Source organism: Sphaeramia orbicularis, chromosome 12 (genome assembly GCF_902148855.1).
Source record: "Sphaeramia orbicularis chromosome 12, fSphaOr1.1, whole genome shotgun sequence".
Classification (NCBI taxonomy): Eukaryota; Metazoa; Chordata; class Actinopteri; order Kurtiformes; family Apogonidae; genus Sphaeramia; species Sphaeramia orbicularis.
The window spans coordinates 28,150,950-28,178,365 of record NC_043968.1 but is presented as its reverse complement, the minus strand read 5'-3'; the positions used below and the strand labels follow the sequence as shown (position 1 = coordinate 28,178,365).

Below are 27,416 nucleotides of genomic sequence, written 5' to 3'. Positions count from 1 at the left end.
AACATTTGAATATGGACATAAAATTGTGCCTAGTAGATAGTCAGGTAATGTTTCTATTCATTTGGCGAGTTTGGCAGCGATTGGGCGTGTGAAGGCTGAGGAAAATCCGTACAAACGCCCCCCTGTGCTGCAACATCGATCGGAAAGACACCAGACACAGAATGTGCATTATATAGTAGGGTGAAATAATGTCTGTGATGAGAATTTTAATTGCAATTTTGTAAATAACAATAATAATAATAATCATAATAATAGCAATAATAACAATAACAATAATAACAACAACAACAACAACAACAATAATAATAATAATAATAATAATAATAATAATAATAATAATAATAATAATAATAGTAATAATAACAATAATAATAATAATAATAATAATAATAATAATAATAATATAGTAATGGATTAGATTTCTGTGGTGCTTTTCAAGGCACCCAAAGCACTTTACATTATTGATCCATTATTCATTTGCTCTCACATTCATACTCTGGCGGTGGTAAACTACATCTGTATCCACAGCTGCTCTGTGGCAGACTGAAGGAAGCATGGCTGCCAGTTTGCACCAAACAGCCCCTCTGACCCATAGACTTTTTCTGTTAAGTTGTATGTAAGTACAGAGGTGAATCCATAGGTTAATGTCCCTGTGATCATCCTGTGTCTATTGTTTTTTGTTTTGTGTTTATTTGCTTGTTTTAATGATGCCCATATCATCATTATGTGCATTTTTAATTTTTTTATTTATAGCAAACGAGTGATGTATTAATGTTGGCTGTTTTATGTCTTGTTTCTGTCACCTGCCTAGAAACTGCAGATGAAAAGTAGTTATTTGTACTAATTCTGCCATATTTACATGAGTGTATTTTTTATACAGCAATGTTCATAAATATGCATGGTCCTTATTAACCCTTTCATGCATGAATTATGAGAACCTTAGTTGAGTTTTTTTTTTTTTTGAGTGTTTTTATTCCTCCTTAGGCATGAAAAAAACAATGAGATTGAGGTTTTTTTTTTTTTTTTTTTTTTTCATAGATTTACAAAAATGTCCACTCAGCTACACCATGAATTTTATTCTTGAAGCAAAGAAACATGTATTTAAAACCCAATATGATAAAGTGATATGAAAACAGTGAAATGAAACCATGTTTAATGCAGCTAATCTGATGTTTTCTCACATTTTTAACATATTCTAATACTAGTTATTGCTCAGTTCATGGAGATAATATGCAAAAAATAACCATTAACAATTGGTTTCCACTCAAGAACCAATCAAGAACAGCAAAGTTACAGTAATGGTATGAATTGCAGTTTATGAGATGATGCATAAGTGTCCACTGTGTTCGTTGATATGGAACTAAAACAACTAAATCCATGAATATACAAGAGAACAGCTGGAGAAGAACTGTCCACTGTAGTGACCACTATGCATGAAAGGGTTAAATAAACCAATAACATAGACCACCACTGAACATACGCATTCATACACCAGTGTTAGTGACACTGGAGGCAAGGTGGGTGAAGTGTCTTGGCCAAGGACACAATGGCACAACTAGGGCAGAGCGGGATTTGCACCGCCAACCCTGCAGTTATTGGACGACGCGCTCTACCTCCTGAGCCTGTTCCTATGTTTGTTTGTGTGTTGCTATCGTACCTCATGTCTGTATTGGATTCACCTCTTGCAGTGACACGCTTTCGTCTGTATTCTGGTTGATTTCTTAGCTGTGGAAATAAAGGTTTTGCACATTTCCTTCCTTGTGTTAAATATTGTTTTTCTCTGCTGTTTTTGCATCCTCAAGTTTTTTCTTTACTTTTTCGCCGTGTTCAATATGCCCTGAAATGCAACCTATAAGCAGTGGGTGTTGACATATTGACTCATTTGTTTCAGATGGCAGCAGCGGTTGGATTGAGATCCGTGGGAAGTTCATCGCCATCAATGCAGCCAGTATGAGCTGTGCGTGTCCTCGGAGTCCCAAAGGCCTCTCGCCGTCTGCTCACCTCGCGGATGGCACCACGGACCTCATTCTCGTCAGGAAGTGTTCGCGCCTGGACTTCCTGCGACACCTCCTTCGACACACCAACAAAGCCGACCAGGTAGGAGGAGAGGAGCTGATGGAGCTGCTCCCCTATAGCACTTCTAAACTCTAAAAGTGAACGACACCGGCAAAGTTCACACGGGTTGGATCAGCAAAGGATAAGAAAGTTTTTTCGTCCTTAAAGGCAGGAAAACTTTTAAAACAATTGAATCCTCCCTCACAAAAGCCTCAGTCAGTCACTTTACTGCAAAACTTAATGCTGGACAACAGGAGTTGCTCAATCTGTGCACAGATAAATTGAGTGTGTTAGTCCGTGCACGAGCGAGCAGAAGGCAGAGTTTGCCCACTTGCTGTGCTAGCACCTCTGTTTGCTGACACTGCTCATTTTCTCAACTCCGGTTCACTTTAGTTCAAATGCCTTAGCCCTTGTGCCTTCCCACGTATCATAAATAACCTCCACCCTGGTCCAGAGAGGCAACGGTAATCGCTGCATCAGGGATATAGTGTATGGGAGAATAGGCTGATACCAGACTAATGCTCTCTCAGGATCACACAAGTATTACCAGGGGAAGTCTGGTGATTAGTAATTATCATCTCAGGCAGGACCTTGGGAAAGCTTACCCCATTTAGAAAGATCTTGGAAGTAATTTCATCAACACTAGCTGCATTGGAAAGAAAAAAAAACATTTTTAGCAAACACTGACATCCTGAAGTGTGAGATCCCTGTGAGATCTCTAAGTGTGCAACCAGTATTTGGATTAGACGGACAGTTTAGCTCATGTGGTATTTGGAGCTGGAAAAGTCATGGGATTCAGCAGGTAGCAAGAGGAACTGCATAAGGCAGTGTTTGTCAACCTTGGGGTCGGGACCCTACGTGGGGTCGCCTGGAATTCAAATGGGGTCGCCTGAAAATTCTAGTAATTGATAAAAATAAAAATAAAAACTTAGTGATAGAAAAATTCTTTGTTACACGCTGAGACAAAAGACGGAGTCACTCGATTCTGGAATCAAGTACATACAGAGAGATGCACCAGTTGACTGACTAACACCAGGAAGTTTAAGATCTTATAAAAGAATATGAATATTACAACCATTGGTCCAAGTGTACAAACATTATGACGTTGATCAAGTTCACCATTGGCTTAGGTATCCAAAACACGGTGATGCATGGGTTCAGTGACCATGTTTGTACTCCTCTCCCACCTACCCTATGGCCTGATCTCCCCAAGGGCAGCAGGCCGCTCTGGTCCCAAACTGGATGGAAAACAAGCAGAAAGCAAAGAAATTGTAGACATATCCTGAGTGGATATGTCAGGACCAGTGGCGGCTGCTCATCTTTCAGACCGGGGAAGCTCATTGTCGGCTTACATAAAAAAAATAAAAAATAAAAAAATAAAAAAAAGAATTAAGAAAATGCTCAGTGACCTTATCGTACCAAGTAGGCGTCTTTTGCAGGGACTGGACCAGTGTCCTCTCTGCTCAGATTTCCTTGGCCCAGTGTGTTGTGGGTGTAAGACTTCAGCCTTTTTAAACTAGAGATGCTCTTTTCACTCCGACCTAGGAGACAGTATGATTGATTTAACTATCTACAAAACGATATTAAACTCGAACAAGAAATGATTAAATTATGTAACTGAAACAAGAAAACGCCGAAATTATGTTAAATTGAAACAAGGAAGTACAATGAGTGTGTTTTATTTACAGTGCAAGAAATGAACGGGTAATTTCGTAGTAGTTTCTCTCTTGATTTCACAGTAGAATGCGCGACGTTATTAAACTGAACTGTGTCAGTGAAGGAGGAGATCTGAAACTAGCTGTCAATCAAACGGGATTCAGCCTTTCGACCGATCCTCCAATCAGCTCGTGGGATTCTGGCGTCCAGCCCGGCCGAGCTCCGCCCACAGCCCCATTCACCCCCAGTGACGCCCGGCGTTCGGGGGTGGGACAACATCGTGGCATTTATCCAATTACCGTCCAGTTTTGACGCAATGAAAAAAAATGTTCCACTCAGTCCCATTGAAGCCCATAGACGCCCGCAGTCTACGGACAAATGCACTGAGCAGAGATGGATGAGAAAACAGCGCAACAGGAATGTATGAGAAGTGAACAACATTGCGTCCGTTGGTTTGTGATAAAGCTGATTCTGAACAAACTCATCTTTGAGATGAACGTGTTCTAACGCATTTGTAGTCAATAAAATGTCAACACAACCGAACATATTTAACCATTTAATTTTCGTAATTTTAGGGGAAGCTGGGCTTCCCTTGCAGTCTATGAGAAATTGCCACTGGTCTGGACATTCTTACAGAATATGTCATCATAACCCATGCATGACTCATGCTCTGGACACCTGGTGTTTACAGAATATAGTCTAATAGTCTAATATTATATTTTTCTAACACTTAGTAAAAAAAATATATGGTGAGTTGACAGAGACAATCCCAATCCATAACAGACATGACAAACTGTGAAGCTGAAACTGAAGCACTGTGGTACTGTTTATCTGTCAAATGTTCATTGTGGTCGGTTTCAGATGCTGCAGCTCTTTCATAATTCATAGTTTGAGTTCTTGTTTGTTCAGTATTAATTGTCAGCCTTGTAAATCCAAGCTGGACTGACTGGACATATCCTGACCAAGGAAAATCAAATTCTCACTTTGTGCAATAATCTACACCTGGCTTTTCTGCCTCCGTCCATAATAATATACATTATATAGACTAAATGTGTCTAAAATTAACGTTTATTTCCAATATAGTATAGCAAACTATTACATGATCAAAAAACAAATTAATTTTAGCAAAAAAAAGTGTCCGTTTTGAATGTCTGGGGTTGCCAGAAATGTGTGAGCCAAAAAAGGATGGGAACCACTGGCGTAAGGAATGGGGGAAAAAAAATTTGTAAGTGCAGATGCTTCTACAATGTGGAGGATTTAGCTGCTCTGTGTGACATGAAGCGTGTCGTTGGATTGCCACGGTCCCAATAAAAGTGTTTTACAATCCACATGACTGGGTGAAATTACCAGTGGGCATGGGCGAAATCAAATTACCAGCCTTTTCTACTGAATCTAATGCAGATTGGTCTTAAAATGGTTTTATGATGGAGAATTTCCACTGTGTACTAAAATTGGACACTCAAATGAGATGCAGATCATTTTTTGCATGTACATATATTAGAGCTGCACAATATATTGTTTGAGCATCGTCATCATGATGTACATGCGCGCAATAGCCACATCGCAGGTCCTGCAATGTAGGAGGGAAATGAACTCAATGTGTTCTCATCTAATTTCAACCTGGGTACCTGACACACACTGCACACAGCCATCCACCAATCACAATCATTCTTAATCAGTTTGCTAAAGCAGACCACGCCCCTGCACATGGAGTGAGTCACTGGTAACAACATTGAAAATGAGCAACGAACAAGAGAAAATCACCAAAAACGAAGACTTGGTGCCAAAAAGAAAAGTAACGCCAACTATCTGGAATTATTTCAGCTACAAGTAGGATGATATTAAAACACATGTTCTGTGTCGATAGTACCTTGCAAATGTTGCCACAACGAGAGGAAACAACTAATTTGTCTGACCATTTACATCAGCATCACACAGCTATGTCATATGACAATAGTATCCTTCTGAGACTCAGCAATGCATTTTTGTCCTCTGTAGTTGACAAGAGTTTCTTTAGCTTAATTTAAAAAAAAACAAAAAAACTGTCCACTGCTTAGGACATTTAATTAAATAAAAATAAAAATTACCTGAAAAACTGTGGCATCATGTGGTTTCCAATCAAGGTGATTATGTAATGTAAAAAAAAAACTAAAAACTTTTGCTTACTGGGTCTCAGGAGGTTAAATCGCAGGGTTAAAAAAAATCACAATGTCAGTTTTGTCCAGTATCGTGCAGCCCTAACAAATACAGGGTGGGGAAGCAAAATTTACAATATTTTGAGGCAGGGATTGAAAGACAGTGTATGACCAATTAGTTTACTGAAAGTCATGAGAATTTATTTGCCACAAGAAAACTGACATAATAGAAAATGTTTTTATTCTATGTGTCCTCCTTCTTTCTCAATAACTGCCTTCACACGCTTCCTGAAACTTGCGCAAGTGTTCCTCAAATATTGGGGTGACAACTTCTCCCATTCTTCTTTAATAGTATCTTCCAGACTTTCTCGTAATAGTTTTGCTCATAGTCATTCTCTTCTTTCCATTATAAACAGTCTTTATGGACACTCCAACTATTTTTGAAATCTCCTTTGGTGTGACGAGTGCATTCAGCAAATCACACACTCTTTGACGTTTGCTTTCCTGATTACTCATATAATAATAATAATAAAAAACTTTATTTGTATAGCACCTTTCATACAGAAATTGTAGCCCAAAGTGCTTCACATTGATTGAAAAAATACAATATTAAAATACATTAAGATTTGATTATACATCAAGAAATAAAATGAAAATAAAAATAAATATAAAAACAGCGCACATTAAAATATTTGATTATGCATAGAATTTTTGAAGTGAAATACAATAAAATAAAAATAAAAATAAAAGCAGCGCATATTAAAATATTTGATTATGCATAGAATTTTTGAGTGCAAGAAATAAGATGAAATTTGAAATACAATAAAATAAAAAAATAAAAACAGAAATACAATAAAATAAAATAAAAATAAAACCGCACATTCCTGGTTCCTGAATTGTGACCCCATTTTTATCTCCTTTCAATGGCTAATGAGAATAAAAATGTTTTTAATTTGGTTTTAAATATATTCAGTGAACTGGCTTCTCTAATGTCTTTTGGAATTGTATTCCATAACTTTGGTGCATAGTTAGTAAAGGCTGCGTCCCCCATTTTCTTTGTAATATTTCTGGGAGTTGCTAGTAACCCTGCGTTTGATGACCTCAGTGTTCTAGTTTGTACATAATTGATCAGTGAGTTTGCAATGTAACTTGGTCTGGTTCCATTTAGAGCTTTATACGTGAGGAGTAGTATCTTAAAATCAATTCTGTAGGTTACCGGTAGCCAGTGCAGGGAAACCAACACTGGAGTAATGTGCTCTCTCTTCTTGGTTTTGGTTAATAACCTAGCTGCAGAGTTCTGAATCAGCTGAAGTCTGTCTGTGGTGCTTTTTGGGAGACCTGTAAGGAGTGCATTACAGGAGTCCAGTCTGCTGGAGATAAAAGCATGGACCAGTTTTTCAGCATCCTTTTGATTTATAACTGGTATTACTTTGGCTATGTTTCTGAGGTGGAAGAATGACGTTTTAGTGACTTTCTTTATGTGGGACTTAAAGTTTAAGTCTGAGTCTATAATGACTCCCAGACTTGTCACTTTCGGTATGGGCAAAAGTTTCTGAAAAGGTATGGATAATAGTGTTAAGTATGATTATGACATCAATATATGTTTGGTTTGTAAATTTTGCTTCCCCACCCTGTATATATATATATATATATATATATATATATATATATATATATATATATATATATATATATATATATATATATATATATATGTATATTCAGGGATGTCAGATTTCTCCAGTGGTGGGTATTACAACGAACGTTAACTGCAGTAACGATGCCTCGACGCCGACAATGAAAAGGCCTATGTGGAGCTTCAGCTGTCTTTTCTGCTTTGTTTGCAACACGGTGTGGCAGACGAGTAGTGGTATGAGTAGGGTGAGTGGGACTTTGCATCAGAGTTCACTTAATATCAGCATCACTGTCCAGCCAAGCGGAGAGAAACAAGGAGTGAGAAGCCACTAAGCGTATTCATGGCCTTGTCAGAAAGCCTTTTAGGCAGACCATCCAGCATGAATGCAAAGCGGCTGCGGTCATAAAGTGGGTCTGATGTGAAATAAATGGCTGTCACTCTGCTTTTGGGATGAGAGAGGGCAAGAGAGAGAGAGAAGAAGCGCAGGGTCGGGCGAAGAGTAGGAAAAAAAAAAAAAAAAGACGAGACCAGAGAGAAAGTGGCACCCCATGAAGAAGAAGAAAACAGTGCGTTGGACAGGGCTGGGCGACACTTGACTGAGATGAAAGGGGATTTTGACAAATACATTTCTTTTCATCTCTTTCTTCTTTTTTTCACTTCTTTGCCGTTAACGTAGTTTTTATTCACCTCGGTTTTGGCTGACTTCTCCTCCACCTTCTTGCCATTTTGTATTTGATAACCTGTTGTGCAGTCTTCTTTTTTTCCAAACCCATAACGACCCAAACAACCACCACCAACTAAAAGCATCTACTCACATAAAATGTTTAATACCTGTTGATCCACTAATCTTATCAATACATATACTTAAAAAAAACAACTTTATACTCAAATTTTTATACTTTTAAGAACGTTTATTTCTACCTGCCTTTTCTTTTGCACTGGTGTGTTGCATATTGCTGCTGTAAACTGTTAAATTTCCCCATGGTGGGATCAATAAAGTCTTATCTTATCTTATCTTTTTTTTGGTAATTTATATTTTATAAATTTTAAAAGAACAACAAAATGAAAACACAACAACTTGAATATGTCTGGGTAGCACAGTCTTACCAATTATTTTGCTTATATAATGTCCATTTTTTCCCACTTTTTGTTCATTTGTGGTTCTTGTAGTCTCAATCTGTGTGTCAGTTTTTCCATTAGAAATATGTCCTCGATCATATTTCTCCATTGATCCTTTGATGGCACGTTCATCTTCCCCCTATTCCTTGTTATACATTTTTTTTGCAGCTATCAGCATCACCTTTACCAAACATTTATCGTATTCACGTATAGTGCCATCACCAAAGTTGCACAAATAAAGAATTTCAGGTTTCTTTGGAAATGTGTACCCTAATACTTGACATAGGACATTGTGGATCATTTCCCAATATTCCGAAAGTTTTGAACATTTCCAAAAAACATGAGAATGGTCAACATCCATCTCCCCGCATTCTCTCCAACATTCCTGATGTCTCTGTAACTGTTTACTTTTAAACTTGGGTGTAATAAAAAATTTGTCTTATCTTATCTTAAATAATTGCTGTAAAATGCAGTTTGTCATCTTTTTGTCAGATATGACCCATTTGATACGTTCAAATGTTTTGGGAAATTTCCCCATTGTGGGATAAATAAAGTCTTATCTTATCTTATCTTATCTTATGTTCAGAGGCTCCTTAGTTACCGTGGAAACACCGTCATCTTCTACAGCATTGATTCACCAGTAAAAGTTTGACAAATGGCAGTGACTGGAGACACTTGTTTTTATGTTCAGTTAATGATATATTTGACAGAAAAAGTCCCTTTGTTCTAATTTTTTTCTGTTTTGATATAATAACCCTTGAATGTACTCTGAGCTTTTATAAACAAATACATAATCAGTAAATTAAATATAGAAAAATACATAATCTTTACTGAAAAATACAAAAATACAGAAGATAATATTAATAAATAATGATGATAAATGACTTAAGAGGAGGATAAAAAGAGAGGAAAAATTCATTTGGGAGCTGCCACTAAAGTAGTACTGGGTCTTTAGGGGTTAAATTGATGGGAAATAAAAAAAACAACAACAACAACTTGGCTTTGAGTTGCTTTTTCTTCATCCATAAAAGACAATAGAGAGATGAAATGTTTAACTTGCTCAGCAGGAGCCCTTAAAACAAATCATTTTAGCAGTTAATATAATTAGCCTTTATAAGAAAACCTCTGCTATTTCAGTTCTATTGTACAGTAAAACACACTCTTGTATTCCCTCTTGGCCGTGCTTCACTACTTATTTCGAGATGAAACTCTTCAAGTGTTTCTGGAGAGTCAGGTTTTAACCTCTGCACCATCTGTGAGTACATCTGTTCCCTCATCCGCCTCTCCTCCTGTCTTTCATCTATTTCTCATCCATCTTTTCCTCCCTCCCCAGTTTGACCACTCATTTGTGGAGGTCCACCGGGTGCGCAAGTTTCGCTTCCAGCCGCGACACTATGAGTTGCTTTCACTGGAAGACTTGAGCGAACCTCCAAAGAAGGCAAGTTTCAGGCCCATATGCTCCGGCCCCACAGGATGCAACTATGGCTCCGCCTACAGCAGCTGGAACTGCGACGGGGAGATCCTGCCTCATGCTGCCATCCAAGTCAGGTACGCTACAATGACCGCTATGCACACATTAGGATTTTTACGCAGCAGCTCGGATTTTCTGCACCATACACTCAAAAAAATAATCAGTTGTACTTGACAATGTTTTGTCAAGTGGTTCCACAAAACTTTAAGACAATATTAATTAACAACTTTTTTGTACAATTTACTGAATAGAGTAAAATATATTGTAAAAGAGTACATTAAATAACTTCAACTCAAAAAAGGTTACTTACTTTTTACGTATTTAGACTACATTACACAAATGTGATATGGTTGAGTATAATAATGTAATTCCAACACATAAAAGCAATGCAAAGAATGAATGAATGAATGAATGAATGAATGGTTTATTTTTGGTTTGTACAGTAATCACCACACACAGTACAACAACCACAATAAACACAAAAAACAAAAAAAGGAATTGACCAGAAGCAGAAGCTTATTTTGTGCCTCTTTTCCACCCGACACACCACTTGCATTAATTTAAATGTGTACATCATTGAGCATTGTCATTATAACAAACAAATTAATAACAAAACAAAAACACATCTACCATCTCCACTTAATATTCCTGAATGATCTTATACTAAAGGCGTTTTTTAAACTTTATCAGAGAAATGAACAACTTAAATTCATCATCAAGCCCATCACATAATTTCACATCCACAACCCAAATACATCTGGACTTCACATTTGTCTTCACTTTAGTACATTCAAAAATATAAAAACCTCTTAAATTATAGTTACTGTCTCTTAATTTAAAGTACTCTTAATGGTATTTGGAACAATATTATTTTTTACTTTATAAATCATCTCTAATATTTTAATATATACAATATCCAGCAATTTTAAGGTATTAAGTTGAATAAATAAACTATTAGTTGCTTCAAAATATTCTACTTTATTAATTATTCTAATAGCACTTTTTTTTATTTTACTAATGTATCTATACTAGTTTTTCCTGCATTCCCCCATATTTCTGCACATTATGCTAAGTAGGGCAGAACCAAAGAACAGTATATCATGTATAGGCTGTTTTTATTTCGTATGTCCCTTGTTTTATACAAAAGATATTAAGGAGAAGTGACTTTATGCCATTTAGTTCGTTATAATTAACTGAGCTTAGTTTGTCTAATTTGAAATTCCTAATGATGTTAAATAGAAAAATAAAAAAAATTCAGAATTCAACAGTTTTATTGAGTTTAACTTCAATGTTGAGAAACATTCAAAAATGTGTCGTGAACAATTTAACAGACATAAAAGTGTACCTGCTAAACCAGTGGTTCCCAACCATTTTTGTCCCCTGACCCCGTTTTAATGTCACAAATTTCTGGTGACCCCAGACATTCAAAACTGAGACTTTTTTGGGTTTTTTTGCTAAAATTATTTTGGTTTTGATCATGTAATAGTTTGCAATACTATGTTACAAATAAATATTGATTTTAGAGGACATTTAGTCTATATAATGTATATTATTATGGACGGAGGCAGAAAAGCCAGGTGTAGATTACTGCATAAAGGGAGAGTTTGATTTTCCTTGGTCAGGATATGTACAGTCAGTCCAGCTTGGATTTACAAGGTTGACAATTAATACTGAACAAACAAGAACTCAAACTATGAATTATGAAAGAGCTGCAGCATCTGAAACTGACCACAATGAACATTTGAAAGATAAACAGTACCACAGTGCTTCAGTTTCAGCTTCACAGTTTGTCATGTCTGTTATGTATTGGGATTGTCTCTGTCAACTCTCCATATATTTTTTATTAGTATGTTATTATTAATTTTTTTTTATCAATTACTAGAAATTTTAGGCAACCCCATTTGAATTCCAGGTGACCCCACGTAGGGTTCCGACCCAGTACATAAGGCACCTGTTTTTAATACACTCTGAAGGATAAACAAAAGACATCAGTGAAATTGTTCATTGCCACTTGGACGTATTAGTTTCAACCACAGCAGGGGCATGTCTAATGAGGATTTGTCTTCACCTTAAACACCATGAGTTTTGAACTTGCGCAGTTAAACAGAAAGGAAGTTCCAGAGGACAAATGAGCAGCTGTCAAACCACAGCTAAATCTACACAAAAAAAAAACAAATCAACACAGGTCACACTGGAGGCAGCTGAACACAGACTGAACAGGAGTTCTTGGATTTATTCCCACCAGTTTTATTTTGACTTGGATTTTGTTTGACAGGTGCTTTGGATCAAGTTCCATCAGAATCTTTTGTATGAATTTAGAAGTGTTTATTTATGTGTTTAATAGGATCCCCATTAGCTTCCACTGTGGTGGTAGATCGTCTTCCTGGGGTCCCGAATGAAAAGACTATAATTCAAATACACTACATACAGGGTGGGGAAGCAAAATTTACACTGAACATTTAGTTGTTTTTTCTCAGCAGGCACTACGTCAATTGTTTTGAAACCAAACATATATTGATGTCATTATCATACCAAACACTATTATCCATACCTTTTCAGAAACTTTTGCCCATATGAGTAATCAGGAAAGCAAACGTCAAAGAGTGTGTGATTTGCTGAATGCACTCGTCACACCAAAGGAGATTTCAAAAATAGTTGGAGTGTCCATAAAGACTGTTTATAATGTAAAGAAGAGAATGACTATGAGCAAAACTATTACGAGAAAGTCTGGAAGATACTATTAAAGAAGAATGGGAGAAGTTGTCACCTGAATATTTGAGGATTCTGTTGGGTTTCTGTAGAATTGACTTAGAGTCTGGTTTTGACCAACTCGATATATAAAATGTCAAGAGATAACTTTCTTGTGATCTGGCGCTATATAAATAAAATTTGATTGATTGAGTGATTTAATTGGTTTCCCCTGTAAGTCGCTTTGGAAAAAAGCGTCTGCCAAATGCGTAAACATAAACATAAACATAAACATTTGAGGAACACTTGCGCAAGTTTCAGGAAGCGTGTGAAGGCAGTTATTGAGAAAGAAGGAGGACACATAGAATAAAAATATTTTCTATTATGTAGATTTTCTTGTGGCAAATAAATTCTCATGACTTTCAATAAACTAACTGGTCATACACTGTCTTTCAATCCCTGCCTCAAAATATTGTACATTTTGCTTCCCCACCCTGTATACAATGCAAAAAACATACAATTACAGATTGAATTTCACTCAGAAACTTTGTATAAGGAAAAAAGGGTCATACAATTCATTTGACTGCTCATCTATAAAACATTACGTTAACTTCAGTGTGCTTTAGGTCTGATGGATAGCTCAGGTTCAGGTCTTAGATGATGCCAAAAAGGAGAGCACAGGCATTACCAGTGTCTTGGAGTTCCTGAGGCACTGTCACTGCTTCAGCTGTGATCCACACAGCATTGAAAGAGAACAGCCGAGTTCAGCTTTTGAACACTACATGGGGGTCTAAGGATGCCATTCTAAAGGGACAAACTCTTTTTTTTTTCACCAGGGCTGTCCATTGTAGGTAACAGCTGCATTAACACAACTTAGAATCCGCATGTAAACTTGACTTTGCAGGTTTTCACTTTCAGACAAAGCAAGGGACTTGATTTAATATAAAAAACTTGACTTTTTTCAGTCATTTAAATGTAATACTCCTGATTATAGGTGACATTTCATTTTTTTAGTGTATCAACAAACTTGGAATAATCGAACACTGACAACACCAACAAAATGCATCATTATTTACATGAAATATATGATTTTTTAACCTAGGAAAAGTGGAAAAACCATGCTGCAGACAGACACGGCTCAATCAGTTTACTGTGCTGGCTTGTTTTCAGTTTTATGAAACTTTTGACAAAAAATTACAAATTTTGAAACTATAAAGGCAGGAATGATCCCTCTTTACATAGACGGGGACTGGCAAATGATTCTGAATCAGTGCACACAATAAGAGAGAAACAGTGTAATGAGAAAAGGATTGAAATACTTCCAGGGCTCTTTCCTGTGCAAATGTGTTGGTATTTACAATAAAGACTTCCTTTTGGGTTCCACTGCATTAATCTCCAGTTTAAATTTCCCTCAGTGAGTTTGAATATGAGGAGTTAAATATGTTTATATAGAGCTGTGAAAAAATCACATACAAGAAGTTTAGTCCATGATAAGACGGAAACTCTGTTGTCAGTTGGTCAGATGGTCCACCACATTGGTTCACCAGAATTTTAAAAGATTACCATAAAAGGTACCATAACTGACATTCACTTTCCTTAAGCCTAACCTCCCTGTCTTCTAGCACTGCAAATAAAATGTCACAATTATATAACTGGTCCTTAAATCTGTGATTATTGTTAGTATTTTACTGTAACATGATGACAGTGGATATACTCATCATCAACCCTTTATCGAACACCATCAGCATTCACAATAGTCCTACACCTGTAATGAGACTAGTACAAAGGCTGAACCCAAATGCAAGACCAGAACACAGATGACCAATTGAGAGTGTTTATTAAACACAATCACGGTAGTAAAAACACAGCACAAAATTGTTAACACGTCTATGAAGGCGTGTGATACTGGACTCTTCGTCCGGGCTGTGAGCGGAGAATATGGATGGTCAGCACGGCCGAGCCGGAGGATTCCCGTCAACACCCCGACTAGGGCAAAACAGAGGATAGTCAAAAAACAAGCCAGGTCATACACAGGAGGGCAATACAGGAGGCAACAGGACATGAGGGAAAGGCTACTCACGGTCAAGGTCCAGGCGAGGGTCGAAACACAAGGTAACACGTTGGAGGCTGAGGTAGACAGGGAATAGGCAGAAACAGAAGTCGATGTACGAACCAGGTCAGAACCAGACGAGCAGGCAGACAAGGAACAGGCAGGATCGGTGGTCGGAAGGCAAAAACGGGTCAAGAACGGGCAGACAGACTGACAGGTATCCAAAAACGCTGGTAAGTGAGCACACAAAGGTAGAACACAAACTGGCAAAGGAACAGGGGAAAACACAGGGTTTAAATACACAAGAGGGCGGGAAGACAATTGGACACAGGTGGAGATAATCAGGGAGGAGTCAGGTAATCAGGAGCAGGTGAAACAATCAAGGAGGGGAAGTAAAAACACCAGACATGACACAAGAGGGAAACTTAACAAAATAAAACAGGAAATGACAGAGAAAACAGAAAAGACAGACACAGTCTGGGAGCAGACATGACAACACCTACAAGACTGTAGACAGATGAGGTCCTTCCCCTTCTGCCTGTGACCCATGGGACCATATTTGGGAGAAAAAAGTGTATTACAGTCCATGGTGATAGATTAATCATTTTTTGATCCTGTTTAAATTATGCTATCATTTGCATGATGATGTTTCATAGAAAATCAAGAAAGTCTCAGTTTGTTGTAAAACTGTTGAATTATCAACATGTGAAAATTCATTCATAGAAAAACGACACACCTGAAAGCTGCAGTGATGATGTCATTGTAACTGTCTCCCTCCACAATCCACAGTCAGAGGGTGTCTCTGCATGTTACTTAACTATCGTTACCACAGACTTTCTTTGCAATTTTTATTACTTTTTTTTCATGGCATGATTCACAGGGAATCAAAAAATTACATGTCTCTCACCAATGGCTGCTGTTCATATCTTTTCCAGGGCCAGAGCAAAACTTTTGGGATTTGTCTCTATAGCCTGAGTTGTATTTTAAAGTATAGACAGACCGCACAGCTCATGTGAATGACATTACAAAATGTGTTACCCCACCCTCCGAAGGGGAGGCAAGGGGGACTGTTTTTGGTTCTGTTTGTTTCTTTGTTTGTTCATTTTTATTTTTTTTTTATTTTTATTCAACCTTTATTTAACCAGGAAACAAGATCCCATTGAGATTAAGAACCTCTTTTCCAAGGGAGTCCTGGCCCAGAGGCAGCATGAAATACAACACACTGTTACAACATGCAGTAAATTACAGGACAAGTCAAACTATGAAAAACAAGTGCAAGTCACTGAGTTTGGATTTAAAAGCAATCACGAAGATCAATTCAGTCAGTTTCCAGTCTTTTAGCAACATATTCCATGTGCAAGGAGTGGAGTAGATAAATGCCCTTTTACTCAGTTCTGTACGAGCGAATGGCACAAAAAGGAACAAATGATCATTTGACAGACAATAACAATCAGCACTCTAGCAGCAAAACTATTGGTTTAGTTCATACCAAATTGGGTTTATAGATTGTAAGTGATCCAAAACTGATCTGATTACATTTTGGGAACAGTAGGTCAAAGTTACATTTTTTTATGAATTTTTAAAATCTTTTTTTTCCCCCCATTTACTTATAATGGGCAACATTTCAAATGTCTGTAGCAGCAAAACTATTGGTTGAATTCACACCAAATCAGGTTTATAGACTGCTAGTTACCCAGAATAGATGTCATTACATTTTGGGAAAAGAAGGTCAAAATTCAATTTTTTTATGAATTTTCTGAATATTTTTTTCCCCATTTACTTACAATGGGCAAAATTTAAAATGTCTAGATAAAAACATCAATTTTGTTTCAATTTACTTCAGACTTGGCACATATATAGAGGCAATTCATATGCTGACATCAGCACATGCATAGACATGATGACATCAGCTGGATCGATGCCAAAATAAGCTACAATATGTGCGAGGGGTGGAGTTTTTGTACCTGGAACCACGTGTTAAATGTTGGTATATTAACTGTCAGCTCCAAAGAGACACAGTTTCTCTTGAATCTGAATCCTACTAAAAAAGAACGTCCAATTTGACCAGACAGAAATGAGACAGTGGCATAAGTAGAAATACCAGGGGAGGACACAACTACCCAGCATCAAAAAAATATACTTTGTCCTGTCTCACTACCCGATATCTCGTTTGTGCATTCAGTCCGTCCATCCGTTCATTCATTTATTTTCTGAACCGTTTTGTTCATGAGAGGATCGCAGAGGTCCTGAAGCTGATCCAATACTACTAATGGGTAAAGGTGGAATACATGCAGGGTGTGTCACCAGTCACAAATACAACCATGGTAGCATTAATTTCAATAATATCAGTAATATACAGTTAAGGCACCTGTGCTATTTATTAGACACATAGTATTGTTAAGTTTCAAAAGAATGACTCCATTAAAAAACAATAGATGTATTAAATAATTGTTTACTTCTACAATTTAGCACAATAAAATCCATTCATAACTGTCACCGGTCTTCATGTTTTCTGCATTGAATTTCAGATCGCTCCCTATGATGGTGATTAGTGTTTGCTACTGAACCACATTAAAATCAGCTGATGTTTGCAAATGAATCTGAAGCTGGAAGTGTAATGTAGTGTTCCATATCAGCCAGGGTGGCAGATTGTTCGTTAGCAGAGTTACAGCACTATTTTTGGTGTCGCCCTCAGGATTTGCTCTTGAGAAAATTTTAGATAATTATCACTATCCCCAAAGTTGATTTCAGCTTTGCGCCCCTTGGTCAACAGTATCATTAGTGTTGCGATTGTCCATCAGTCCTCGGTCAGAAAACTCTTTCGACTGTTCCCTGATGGACAATCTTGGCATCGCAAAGAAATTAGCCCCCCCTCATTATTCTGTTCCTGTCCGCACTTCAGATTCCCCCACTATCAGATCAGTATACGGCCGGTGTGCCACTGCTTGACGCATCATTTATTTCATGCTCCATTGTACTTTGCCAATGATGCATGGCGCTGTAATGTTGCTAATTTAACGGCCCTCCCCATGTTAAAAGTCTACTCCCCTTTAATTAAAGCAGAAGTCCGTCCTTTTATTGCCTCTTCCTCTCCGCTAATCGTTCTTGGAGTGAGCCAGCCAGAGTGCTGCTCGGATAATTAATGGTAATAGCCCAGGCGAAACGGAAAGAAAGTAGCAAAGAAAGAAAGAATGAGTGAGGAGTTTTGCTTTAAGAAGTGAGGATGGACATTTGGGAATTAATGGTGCCAAAATGACTGAAGCACCAAACAGTTGACAACAAGTGGGTTCCGTACTTGAAATTACAGGCCCACTTACCTCAAAGACACTATTTCCCGTATGCCGATCGGGTCTTTTTTAGCATAATTCATGGTTAAATAACATTCTGTAAATAATTATATTCAGGATTTAAAATTGAAAAGTTAATTGCTTTTCCATCCTGTCATTTGGGGTAAAGGCAGTGAATAAATCACAGTCATTAAAGGCAGTAATTGTGGTATTGTAGCCATACTGTATGTAAAATTATAAAAGCCGTCTTACACGCTTACCTGTTTTTTTCACTGCTAATACACTTTGACCTCTTATGCATCTAGGACAGGATGGGGTAGCAATGCACTGGGCTACAGTTTTTTTCAGAGGTTAAATATGCTAAATTTTACATATATTTATAATAAAATGAATTGGAAAACAAATGACAAAAATGTTGGTTAGAGGATGTTCTCAATGTAAGTCTTATTGCACATACAGTACATTGGTTTATGTACATTTACATTTATGCATTTGGCAGACGCTTTTTTCCAAAGCGACTTACAGGGGAAAAACCAAAAATAAAAGAAAAATACAAGAATAGATTAAAGACATAAAACCGCTGTACAATTAAAACAGTGTCGTACAGAAGAATAAAAAAGCAAAATTGTAGACTAAAATACAAGAATAGATTAAAAAGACATAAAAACAGCTGTACAATTAAAAACAGTGAAATAAAAATACCAAGTAAAACAACAGAATAAGGCAAGGCAAGGCAAGTTTATTTGTATAGCACATTTCAGCAACAAGGCAATTCAAGGTGCTTCACACAGGACATTGAAATAAAAGAAACAAAAAGAAAGACATTTAAAACATTATAAAAGAAACATATAAAAGGTGATTAAAACAGCAAGTAAGAAAACAACACATAAAATAAATAAATAAATAAATAAATAAAATAGAATAAAATAAAAATAAAAATAAAAACACACATTTTAAAGTAAAAGTTGCAGTGCAGAGTTTCAAAGAGAATATGAAATTTAAAAAGTCAAAAGCCTTTTAGTCAAAGGCAGCAGTGAACAGGTGAATCTTTAACCTGGACTTAAAAGAACTCAGACTCTCAGCAGACCTGATATTTTCTGGTAGTTTGTTCCAGATATATGGAGCATAGAAACTGAACGCTGATTCTCCATGTTTAGTTCTGACTTTGGGAACACAGAGCAGACCTGCACCAGATGACCTGAGTGGTCTGGATGGTTCATACTGGACTAGAAGGTCTCTGATGTATTTTGGGCCTAAACCATTCAGTGCTTTATATGCTAGTAAGAGAATTTTGAAGTCTATTCTCTGAGAGACAGGGAATAAACATAATAATACATTTAAAATAGAATGTTTGAAATGGAATGTTACATCTATACAACAGAGTTAGAAATCTTGAAAAGTGAATGTATTGTAATGTGCAGACAGTGTTTTGAAGTAGATCTTATAACTCTGACACAAATATTCCTTTTGAGTAAAACCTGTTATCTCATTAATTCTCAGAATTTCACATTTTGACCCAAGACTGTATCTTGGAAACTACAGCCAACCAGCATTTATGACTTAATTATTCTTTGTTCACAACTCAAACTCTGTAAAGTTTCACTACTTTTATTCTGCAGACATTTGATTGGTGCAGTGGTGCAGTGGTTTGCACTGTTGTCTCACAGTAAGAAGGTCCTGGGTTCGATTCCAATACCGGGGACCTTTCTGTGTGGGTTCTGTTTGGGTACTCCGGCTTCCACCCACCATCCAAAGACATGCACTAATACGTAACCCATGTGACCTGAACCATCTCACCTGGTTACGGCACCCTAGATGCGTTACAAATAGGTTAACTGGTCAACCTAAAATTGCCCATAGGTGTGAATGTGAAAGGGATTGGTTGTTTGTCTTTATATAAAACAACAGAAATGAAACAGATGTGATTGAGTTTAAGGAATGAGAAGTTGAAAATACATGTTCTACCATTTTTAAATACAGATTAGGGATACGTAATGATGGTTAATTTCATTTAAAATGTATTCCAGATGGATTAAGTGATTCAACAACCAGTAAAACGTTAAACCCAACCCGTCCACTTAAGTACTGTGTCAGTTTATGGAACTAGAACTGAGTTTGTGAATGTACATGAACTGTACCACAGTTTCTGTTACTGCTCCCTCATACATCATCAACCTGATTTGAATAAATTACCCTGAAATTTGAGGTGTGGTGGAAATGCAATTACCAGGAACTCTTTTACCCCAAATAACTTCCTGGTAATACAGTTCCTGGGCTTTTGGTGGAAAAGGGCCTTATATATGTCAGCCCTGTGATGAGCTGGTGACATGTCCAGGGTGAACCTCGCCTTGACCCATTAGTATCTGGGATAGGCTCCAGCACCCCCCACAACCCTAGTGGGGATAAAGCGGTTCAGAAGATGACTGACTGACATTTTATTTGTAGACTAGTGATATAAATGATACTGATATCAGATCATGTGTTCAAGCGTCTACATGTGTTTTAAGGTAACACAGTTTAACAGGAGGAACGGTGCAGCTTCTCAGCGGGCTTTCTTCTGTCTCTCACTAATTGGTGTGTTTTCACACCGTAGCGAATTCAGTCAACTACAGAGGAAAATGAAACCAGCAATGAAGATTTAATACCTAAAATACATCATCAGTGGAATTGGCTTGCGTTCTTGAGATGCCACTCAAAACATTGCAATCCTAATTATCAACTAGCCTCAAAGAACACCCTGTGCAGTCGGAAGAGTCAGTGAAATACACCTGTACAAGAGCACACACCCCTGATATTTACTACTGGAAGCCTGATTTCTTATATTGCGTTATCTGGTCTCTGTGGGCTGTGTGTGATCAGTGCTACAGTTTATCTTTATTAAACACAAACCCAGCAAGACAGAAACAGCAGATCTTTACCTCAGCAGGACACTCTATTCAGAGACTGTCATACTCATATCGGTCCACCAAGAAACAATGACAGATAAAGTTATCCTCAGACAGCACGACAGTAAATTCTCCATCAGTCCTTAAAGAAGTCACACATATACATATAATGTACATGTAGCATAGGCTAAAGGAAATGACGCTGTAAAATGAAATTCAATGTCCACTCAAAAAACCTAAACTATTACTTAACCTCCTGAGACCCAGCAATGCATTTTTTTTTCCTCTGTAGGGGCCAAAAGTTTCACCGTTTTACTTTTTTTTAAAAATGCTGTCCGTTGCAAAGGACATTCTATAAATAAATGAAAAATAAATAATAATAAAAAATGTATCTGAAAAAACTGTTGTATTATGCAGTTTCCAATCAAGACAATTGTTTAATGTAAAAAAGCCAAAACTTTCCCTTTCCTGGGTCTCAGGAGGTTAATTCACAACATAAATAAGTATGATTCTGGCCCTAAAATATATGTTGATAACCAAGTGTTAAATATTTCCTATCCTGTTTCAGTTATATGTAACGTTATACTGCATATCTATCATATTGTATGCCACCATATCGCTGAAGGATGTGAAGATATGACTTTTTTAGTCCTAGTCGGAGTCACCCAGCTGTAGATGAAGATCAGGTTCTATAATGTGTGTGTCAGTGAAGTGCGTCATTTCCTTTTGTATTACAACATCTGTTCCAGGCAGCTCTTTAAAGGACTGTATACTTTACACGCCACAAAGATTGCCTTGCTTTCAAGTTCGCGTGTCAAGTCTACACCCGGGTGCCGTTCCACTGCTTTTACATCTGCCACATGGACAGTAAAGTCTCATTGAAATGACCATAATCATTAAGTTGATGGTTTGTTATTCAGGCTAAATGATGCGTTTTGTGTGTGTGTGTGTGTGTGTGCGTGTGTGTGTGCACTCTTCCTCTCTGCAGTGTCCAGTGCCAGTTGATCAGGCTCTTTGCCCGAGGAATCGAGGAGCAGCAGCAGCAGTTTGTGTTTGAAGACCCTTGGACACTGTGAGCCTGTCATGCAGCGGTCAGTGGACTAAAAGCTGGACGGGACATTCATCTGCTACAAACCAAAACACTGACTTTTTGGAGCAGGGAAACAAGCCCTTATTAGCGTGACTCAAAGATACTTAGCATATTTACACAAATTAAGCCCTCTCAATGCACCTGGAGTGATCGAATAAACCTGAAATGTGTCTTTAAACTCCAAAAAGAGGATACCACCAAACAGAAGACCATGAAATTCAGTTATCTCAGGCCTTTTGTAGCTGCTAATGTGATGCAGCTTGAACTAAACTGAAATATGACATGCTGCTGTGGCTAGTGCTGTGACGTCCAAACACAGGTTTGTGGGTTTTTTTCTCCATACTTTTAGGAAAAATATTTATATTCAGAGCATCTCAAGAAGCTTGTGAGTTCACATAGCAGACAAACAGTGAAGCAGACTGAGCAGGACTCAGCCAACCGTCCACTGAATGCTTTTATACAGCCATGAAGGACAACGCAAATAGGATTTTTCCCTACACAGCAAATGGAGACACTGAAAGAGATACTACTTTGTACGGGGGATGAAGGACAGCTCTACTGATAACTGAAAGGACTGCCACCGCTGAAAGCTCATGCGCAATCTGATCCCCCCTTTTTTTTGGAGGAAACTGACATTTTACAAAAATAAAGAAGTTTTTTCATCTGTGACCCAGGTGAAAGTAGATATGAGCCAGGGGCACTAATGAAAAGAGCTGAATACTCTGCTAATACACTAACAGGGCCCCGGTGGCTTCTGGGTAATAAGGCAAAGTGGTTGCTAAGTGATCTGGTGTGTCTCAGCACTGCTGCGCTGCACCTGTGGCTCTGAGCTTTGTTCCTTCCCTCAGCTGAAAACTAATGACAGTTCAATCATCACCTGGGATTAACCAGAATTATACATTGTTAACATTATTAGGGATAATCTATTGTACAGTTCTGAAATTAGCCTCGTTTAGCTCTTTTGTATGCTAGGTCAAGCAGGGCTTGGTGTCTCTGGAGGAAGGTCACAGGAGAGGAAGCAGTGTTTATTTTGGGGCTGTTTTTGCCATCTGTGTATTAGAGCACATACACTTTAATCAAACATTAGATAATGCATATGCAGGGTTAAGTCTTTCACTTCCACCAATCCCTTTAGGGACATTTAATCATTTAAGTGTGTGTGTGTTAATGTGTATGTGAAGGTGCCAATGTGATGAAAATCTCTTTCACAATTACCCTCTTGACTGCGTTTCTGCAGATGCTCACTTACTCCAGCCAACGCGCCGCTATAGCACCTATGCACAAACTCAGACACGCTTTTTGTAGCTTCCTATAAAACTATTTCTCATTTTCAGTTTCCTGCCTCACAAACACACACACACACACACGCACTTTAACATTTCACACCATAAAAGCCTGCTCTTCTCTTTGAATGTGGTCCAACTCTTAAAGGTGGCTCTCACGGTCCACTAGCTGTTTGTTCTGTGTGTGTGAGCTCAAAAAAATGTGGTGTTTGTACACAGCCCTGGCTCTGGAGATGAGGAAAAACAAACTGGCACCCAGTCAGCTACAGGGGGCGTTCATGCATCAGACAAAGGGGGTCTGAACGTGGGAGCAGGAAGGGAGGGGTATTCAGCTTGACTTCAGATACCAACAGTCCTTCTCAGGAATGGCCTATTCCATCTTTAATACTGATTCCGTTCTTAGTTTTGTCCTTTAAAGCAGTGTTTCCCAACCTTTTTGAGCCATGGCACATATTTTACATCAGAAAAATCACAAGGCAGACCACCAAACAAAAATGTCACAAAAAGTATATTTATTGAAGTATAATGCAAATCTAGTCTCAATTTACCTCCTCGGTGTGAAACCTGGGCCTGTTTAGCTGAACACAGTGGAACTGAAGAAAGACATACACGAATCTTCCTCAACAGCTCTGAGTCTCTCTCTTTTTTCTGGGGGGCGGGGGGGGGGGATGAGCACATGCGACACTGTCACAGAATGTTTGGAACAAGAAAACTGAGAGGGGTGGATTAGCAACCCCTTGGACGGACCCCCTAGATTGAGGTCTGGTATATAATAGTATGGGAGGCATATCTCCCCCTCCCCGACCTGATACCTGGGGTTCGTGGGTAACTCGCTGATCACATCATGAGTGAGGGGGGTTTTATCAACAGAACGCACCGCATCGGGGCCGGTTCACTTTCGCTTTTATTTTGCAAAGGGAAACAGGAGACTGTTGTTGTAGGGTGGATCACTGGTGTGTGCAGTCGTATGTATCTATAACACACTGCTCTTACAGTACCAGTCAGGTGAAACTGGATAATTTTCCACGGCACATATGATGATTTCTCACAGCACACTGGTTGGGAAACAATGCTTTAAAGTTTTTAAACTCACACTCACACTTAAATGAATAAGAAAAACTGGTGCAATCAGAAGAGTTACCAGAAAAGTGAGAGATTCTAGTGCCTATCGTGATTACAAATGCAGTATAAATGTCAGCATGTATATGTACTTTATTTGCTGAATAAACTTTTGAAAATTGCAGTTCTTTTTCTGTCTTTTGCATAATCCTGACATGCCTAATGCCTGCGATGTTTGATTTTCTTCTTTACCTCCTCCCACACACACACACTCACTGTCATACATGCACCCAAAGGTCAGCGCTCCTTTGCTCTGGCTTTCTCAATCTCCCACTCTTTCTCTTTCTCCCTGTATGAGTGGAATTTAATAGGGTTCTGTGATGTGAGTGAGATGTTTCATTAAAGAACATCAGACATCAAAGGTCTCTGCTGAGATGGAGTGGTATTTCAAGCTGTGCTCATTCTGCACAGCCTGGGTCTTGTTTCCCTTTCAACACAGCAATCCTTTTCCGAAGTGTCGGAGAGCAAAAACAATGGTAATCTCAATTTGGCGGCTGTAATCATTAAAAATTTCTTTCATGGATCAATTGTAGCAAAATGGTGCCAAAATGTCCTAGAGCCGTCCTCATCAAAATACTGCACATGCTTGGTGCTGATCATGATTCATGCTTTTGCAATCGAGCAGGAAAGAAAAAAACATGGCCTTGTGCTTAAAATAGCTGCACACCACTTCACAAAGTCAAGAGATAAACTACAGATATTTTGTAGGTTTTGACTCTTACCTTATTCTAAACCCACCCAGCCTTTGTTACCATTGGCAGACCATTCATAGGTACCATTAGAACAATAGAACATTCACATCCAAGAATGTATGGAGCAGCTGTAACTTACTTAGCCCTGTCTGTTTCTGCACTGTTTAGTGTTTCCTGCACTGTTTTTTTAATATTATAAAATCAATAGTGAGCCAAAGTCCCATTGTGTCCAACGGGACCTGACTTCTGAAAAAAATAAACGGCGGCGAGAGACTTTTTTTTTTTTTTATCCCCTTTGCCACCGTCTACACATATGATGTTCGTCTATATCAGGGGTGTCAAACATGCAGCCCGGGGGCCAAAACAGGCTCGCCAAAGGGTCCACTCCGGCCCATGGGATGGATTTATGAAATGAACAAATTACACTGAAGATATTAACAATCAATCATTTTAGTTTAGTCAGCCATATAAAGCCCTACTTTTGTCTCATTTCGGCCGGATTAGTAAAATATTACCATAATAACCTACAAATAATAACTCCAAATTTTCCCTCTAGTGTAAAAGTATAATATTAGTGGAATAATAGTGATAAAATTGCACCTTTTTTTTCTCCAGAATTTTGAGGTTGTTATTATTTTTAACATTTTTTGAAGAATAAGTTGTAGATGCACACATTTTCATCATGTAATTTGACTTTTTTTAACTGTTATTATTTTATTGGTCTGGTATAAAAGATCATTTTTACAAGAAAGTCATTGTTTATGGCAAAGACAGTAAAGATGCAGAATAAGGTCGGCTACATTTTTTGTTTATTTATTTAGTTGCAGGACAGTGTGTATTAGCAATAGTTGCGAAGAACAAGATGCATGGACCAGATTTAGCAGAGACGCTCATTTCCATCTGTGGTACTGGACCAGGGGTGTCAGATTGATTTTAGTTCAGGGGCTACATACAGTCTAATATAATTTCACGAGGGCCAGATCAATAAAATAATAACAGTTAAAAAAGTCAAATTACATGATGAAAATGTGTGCATCTACAACTTATTCTTTAAAAAATGTAAATAACAATAACAACCTGAAAATTCTGGAGAATAATAGGTGCAGTTTTATCAATATTATTCCTCTAATATGATACCTTTACACTAGAGGGAAAATTTGGAGTTATTATTAGGTTATTATGGTAATATTTTACTAATTCGGCCCACTTGAGACAAAAGTAGGGCTTTATATGGCCCCCTAAACTAAAATGATTGACTGTTAATATCTTCAGTGTAATTTGTTCATTTCACAAATCCATCCCACAGACTGGATTGGACCCTCTGGGGGGGCCGGTCTTGACCCCCAGGCTGAATGTTTGACACCCCTGTCCTGGACAAACGACCAACATAATAAAACATCACATAGATTATGAAGTACTAATATACTGGAAGAAAATAGATCTATCCAGTGTCAAGCATCACATATGATACACGTCATCAACACAAAAGCAGCACAGTTTACCTCAGTCATTAAGAGTGAGATCAAAAATGACTGGGAGGTGAAACTCACGACAAGTCTGGTCATGTTGAGCTGCAAAGACATCTACAGATTTGAACAGACAGCGGACAGAGACACAATGACATCATGACTTTCAGGTGTATAGTCTATATTTACATACATTGCTGCCCAGAAATAAGGAATAACTTTATTTTCAGACGCATTCCTCTTTTTATTCCTAAAGTGTGTTTGTGTATTGTCATTGTGTCTAGTAATAATCTTTATTTATAGAGCACTTCTTAGAGTACAAAGTTCCAATGAATGAAAAACATACAAAGAATATGAATAAAAGGTTATTAAAACCAAACAGATAACAAAACAAACATGCAGTTCAGATAAAATCAGGATATGCCCTCGAGACTTTAAAGGAGACACAGTGACTCTGACAACCTGATTTCCTTTGGGTCCAAAACTGCAAAGGCATTGTTCCCTGTGGTTTTTATCTTAGACACTGGTACACATCAAAGACTGAAGATGGTCTATTTTACACCTACTGACAAAGAATTAAAAGGTCTGAAATTGAATCTGGAGCCCGGCTATGAAGAGAGGACTATTACTTGTAGCCATACCTACATTTTAATGAGCGATGGAACAACTGTGTGGTACTTGTGGAGTGTGTCGTAGCATGTCTTAGAACAGGGGTTCCCAAAGTGGGGTACATGTACCTACAGGGGTACTTGGAAGAAGCCAGGGGGTACCTCCAATTCTTTTT

At 37.9% G+C, this 27,416-nt stretch overlaps 1 protein-coding gene across 1 annotated transcript in view; it reads left to right on the top strand.

Moving 5' to 3' along the window:
* cerk (ceramide kinase) overlaps positions 1–24,598 on the top strand; it is a 79,365-nt gene extending 54,767 nt beyond the window's left edge. The window contains exons 11-13 of the mRNA XM_030149301.1: positions 1,892–2,097; positions 9,935–10,149; positions 21,971–24,598. Coding sequence (XP_030005161.1) covers positions 1,892–2,097; positions 9,935–10,149; positions 21,971–22,058 — 509 coding nt within the window. The 3' untranslated portion in view covers positions 22,059–24,598. The remainder of the gene's footprint in view (positions 1–1,891; positions 2,098–9,934; positions 10,150–21,970) is intronic.
* The last annotated feature ends 2,818 nt before the right edge of the window (positions 24,599–27,416 follow it).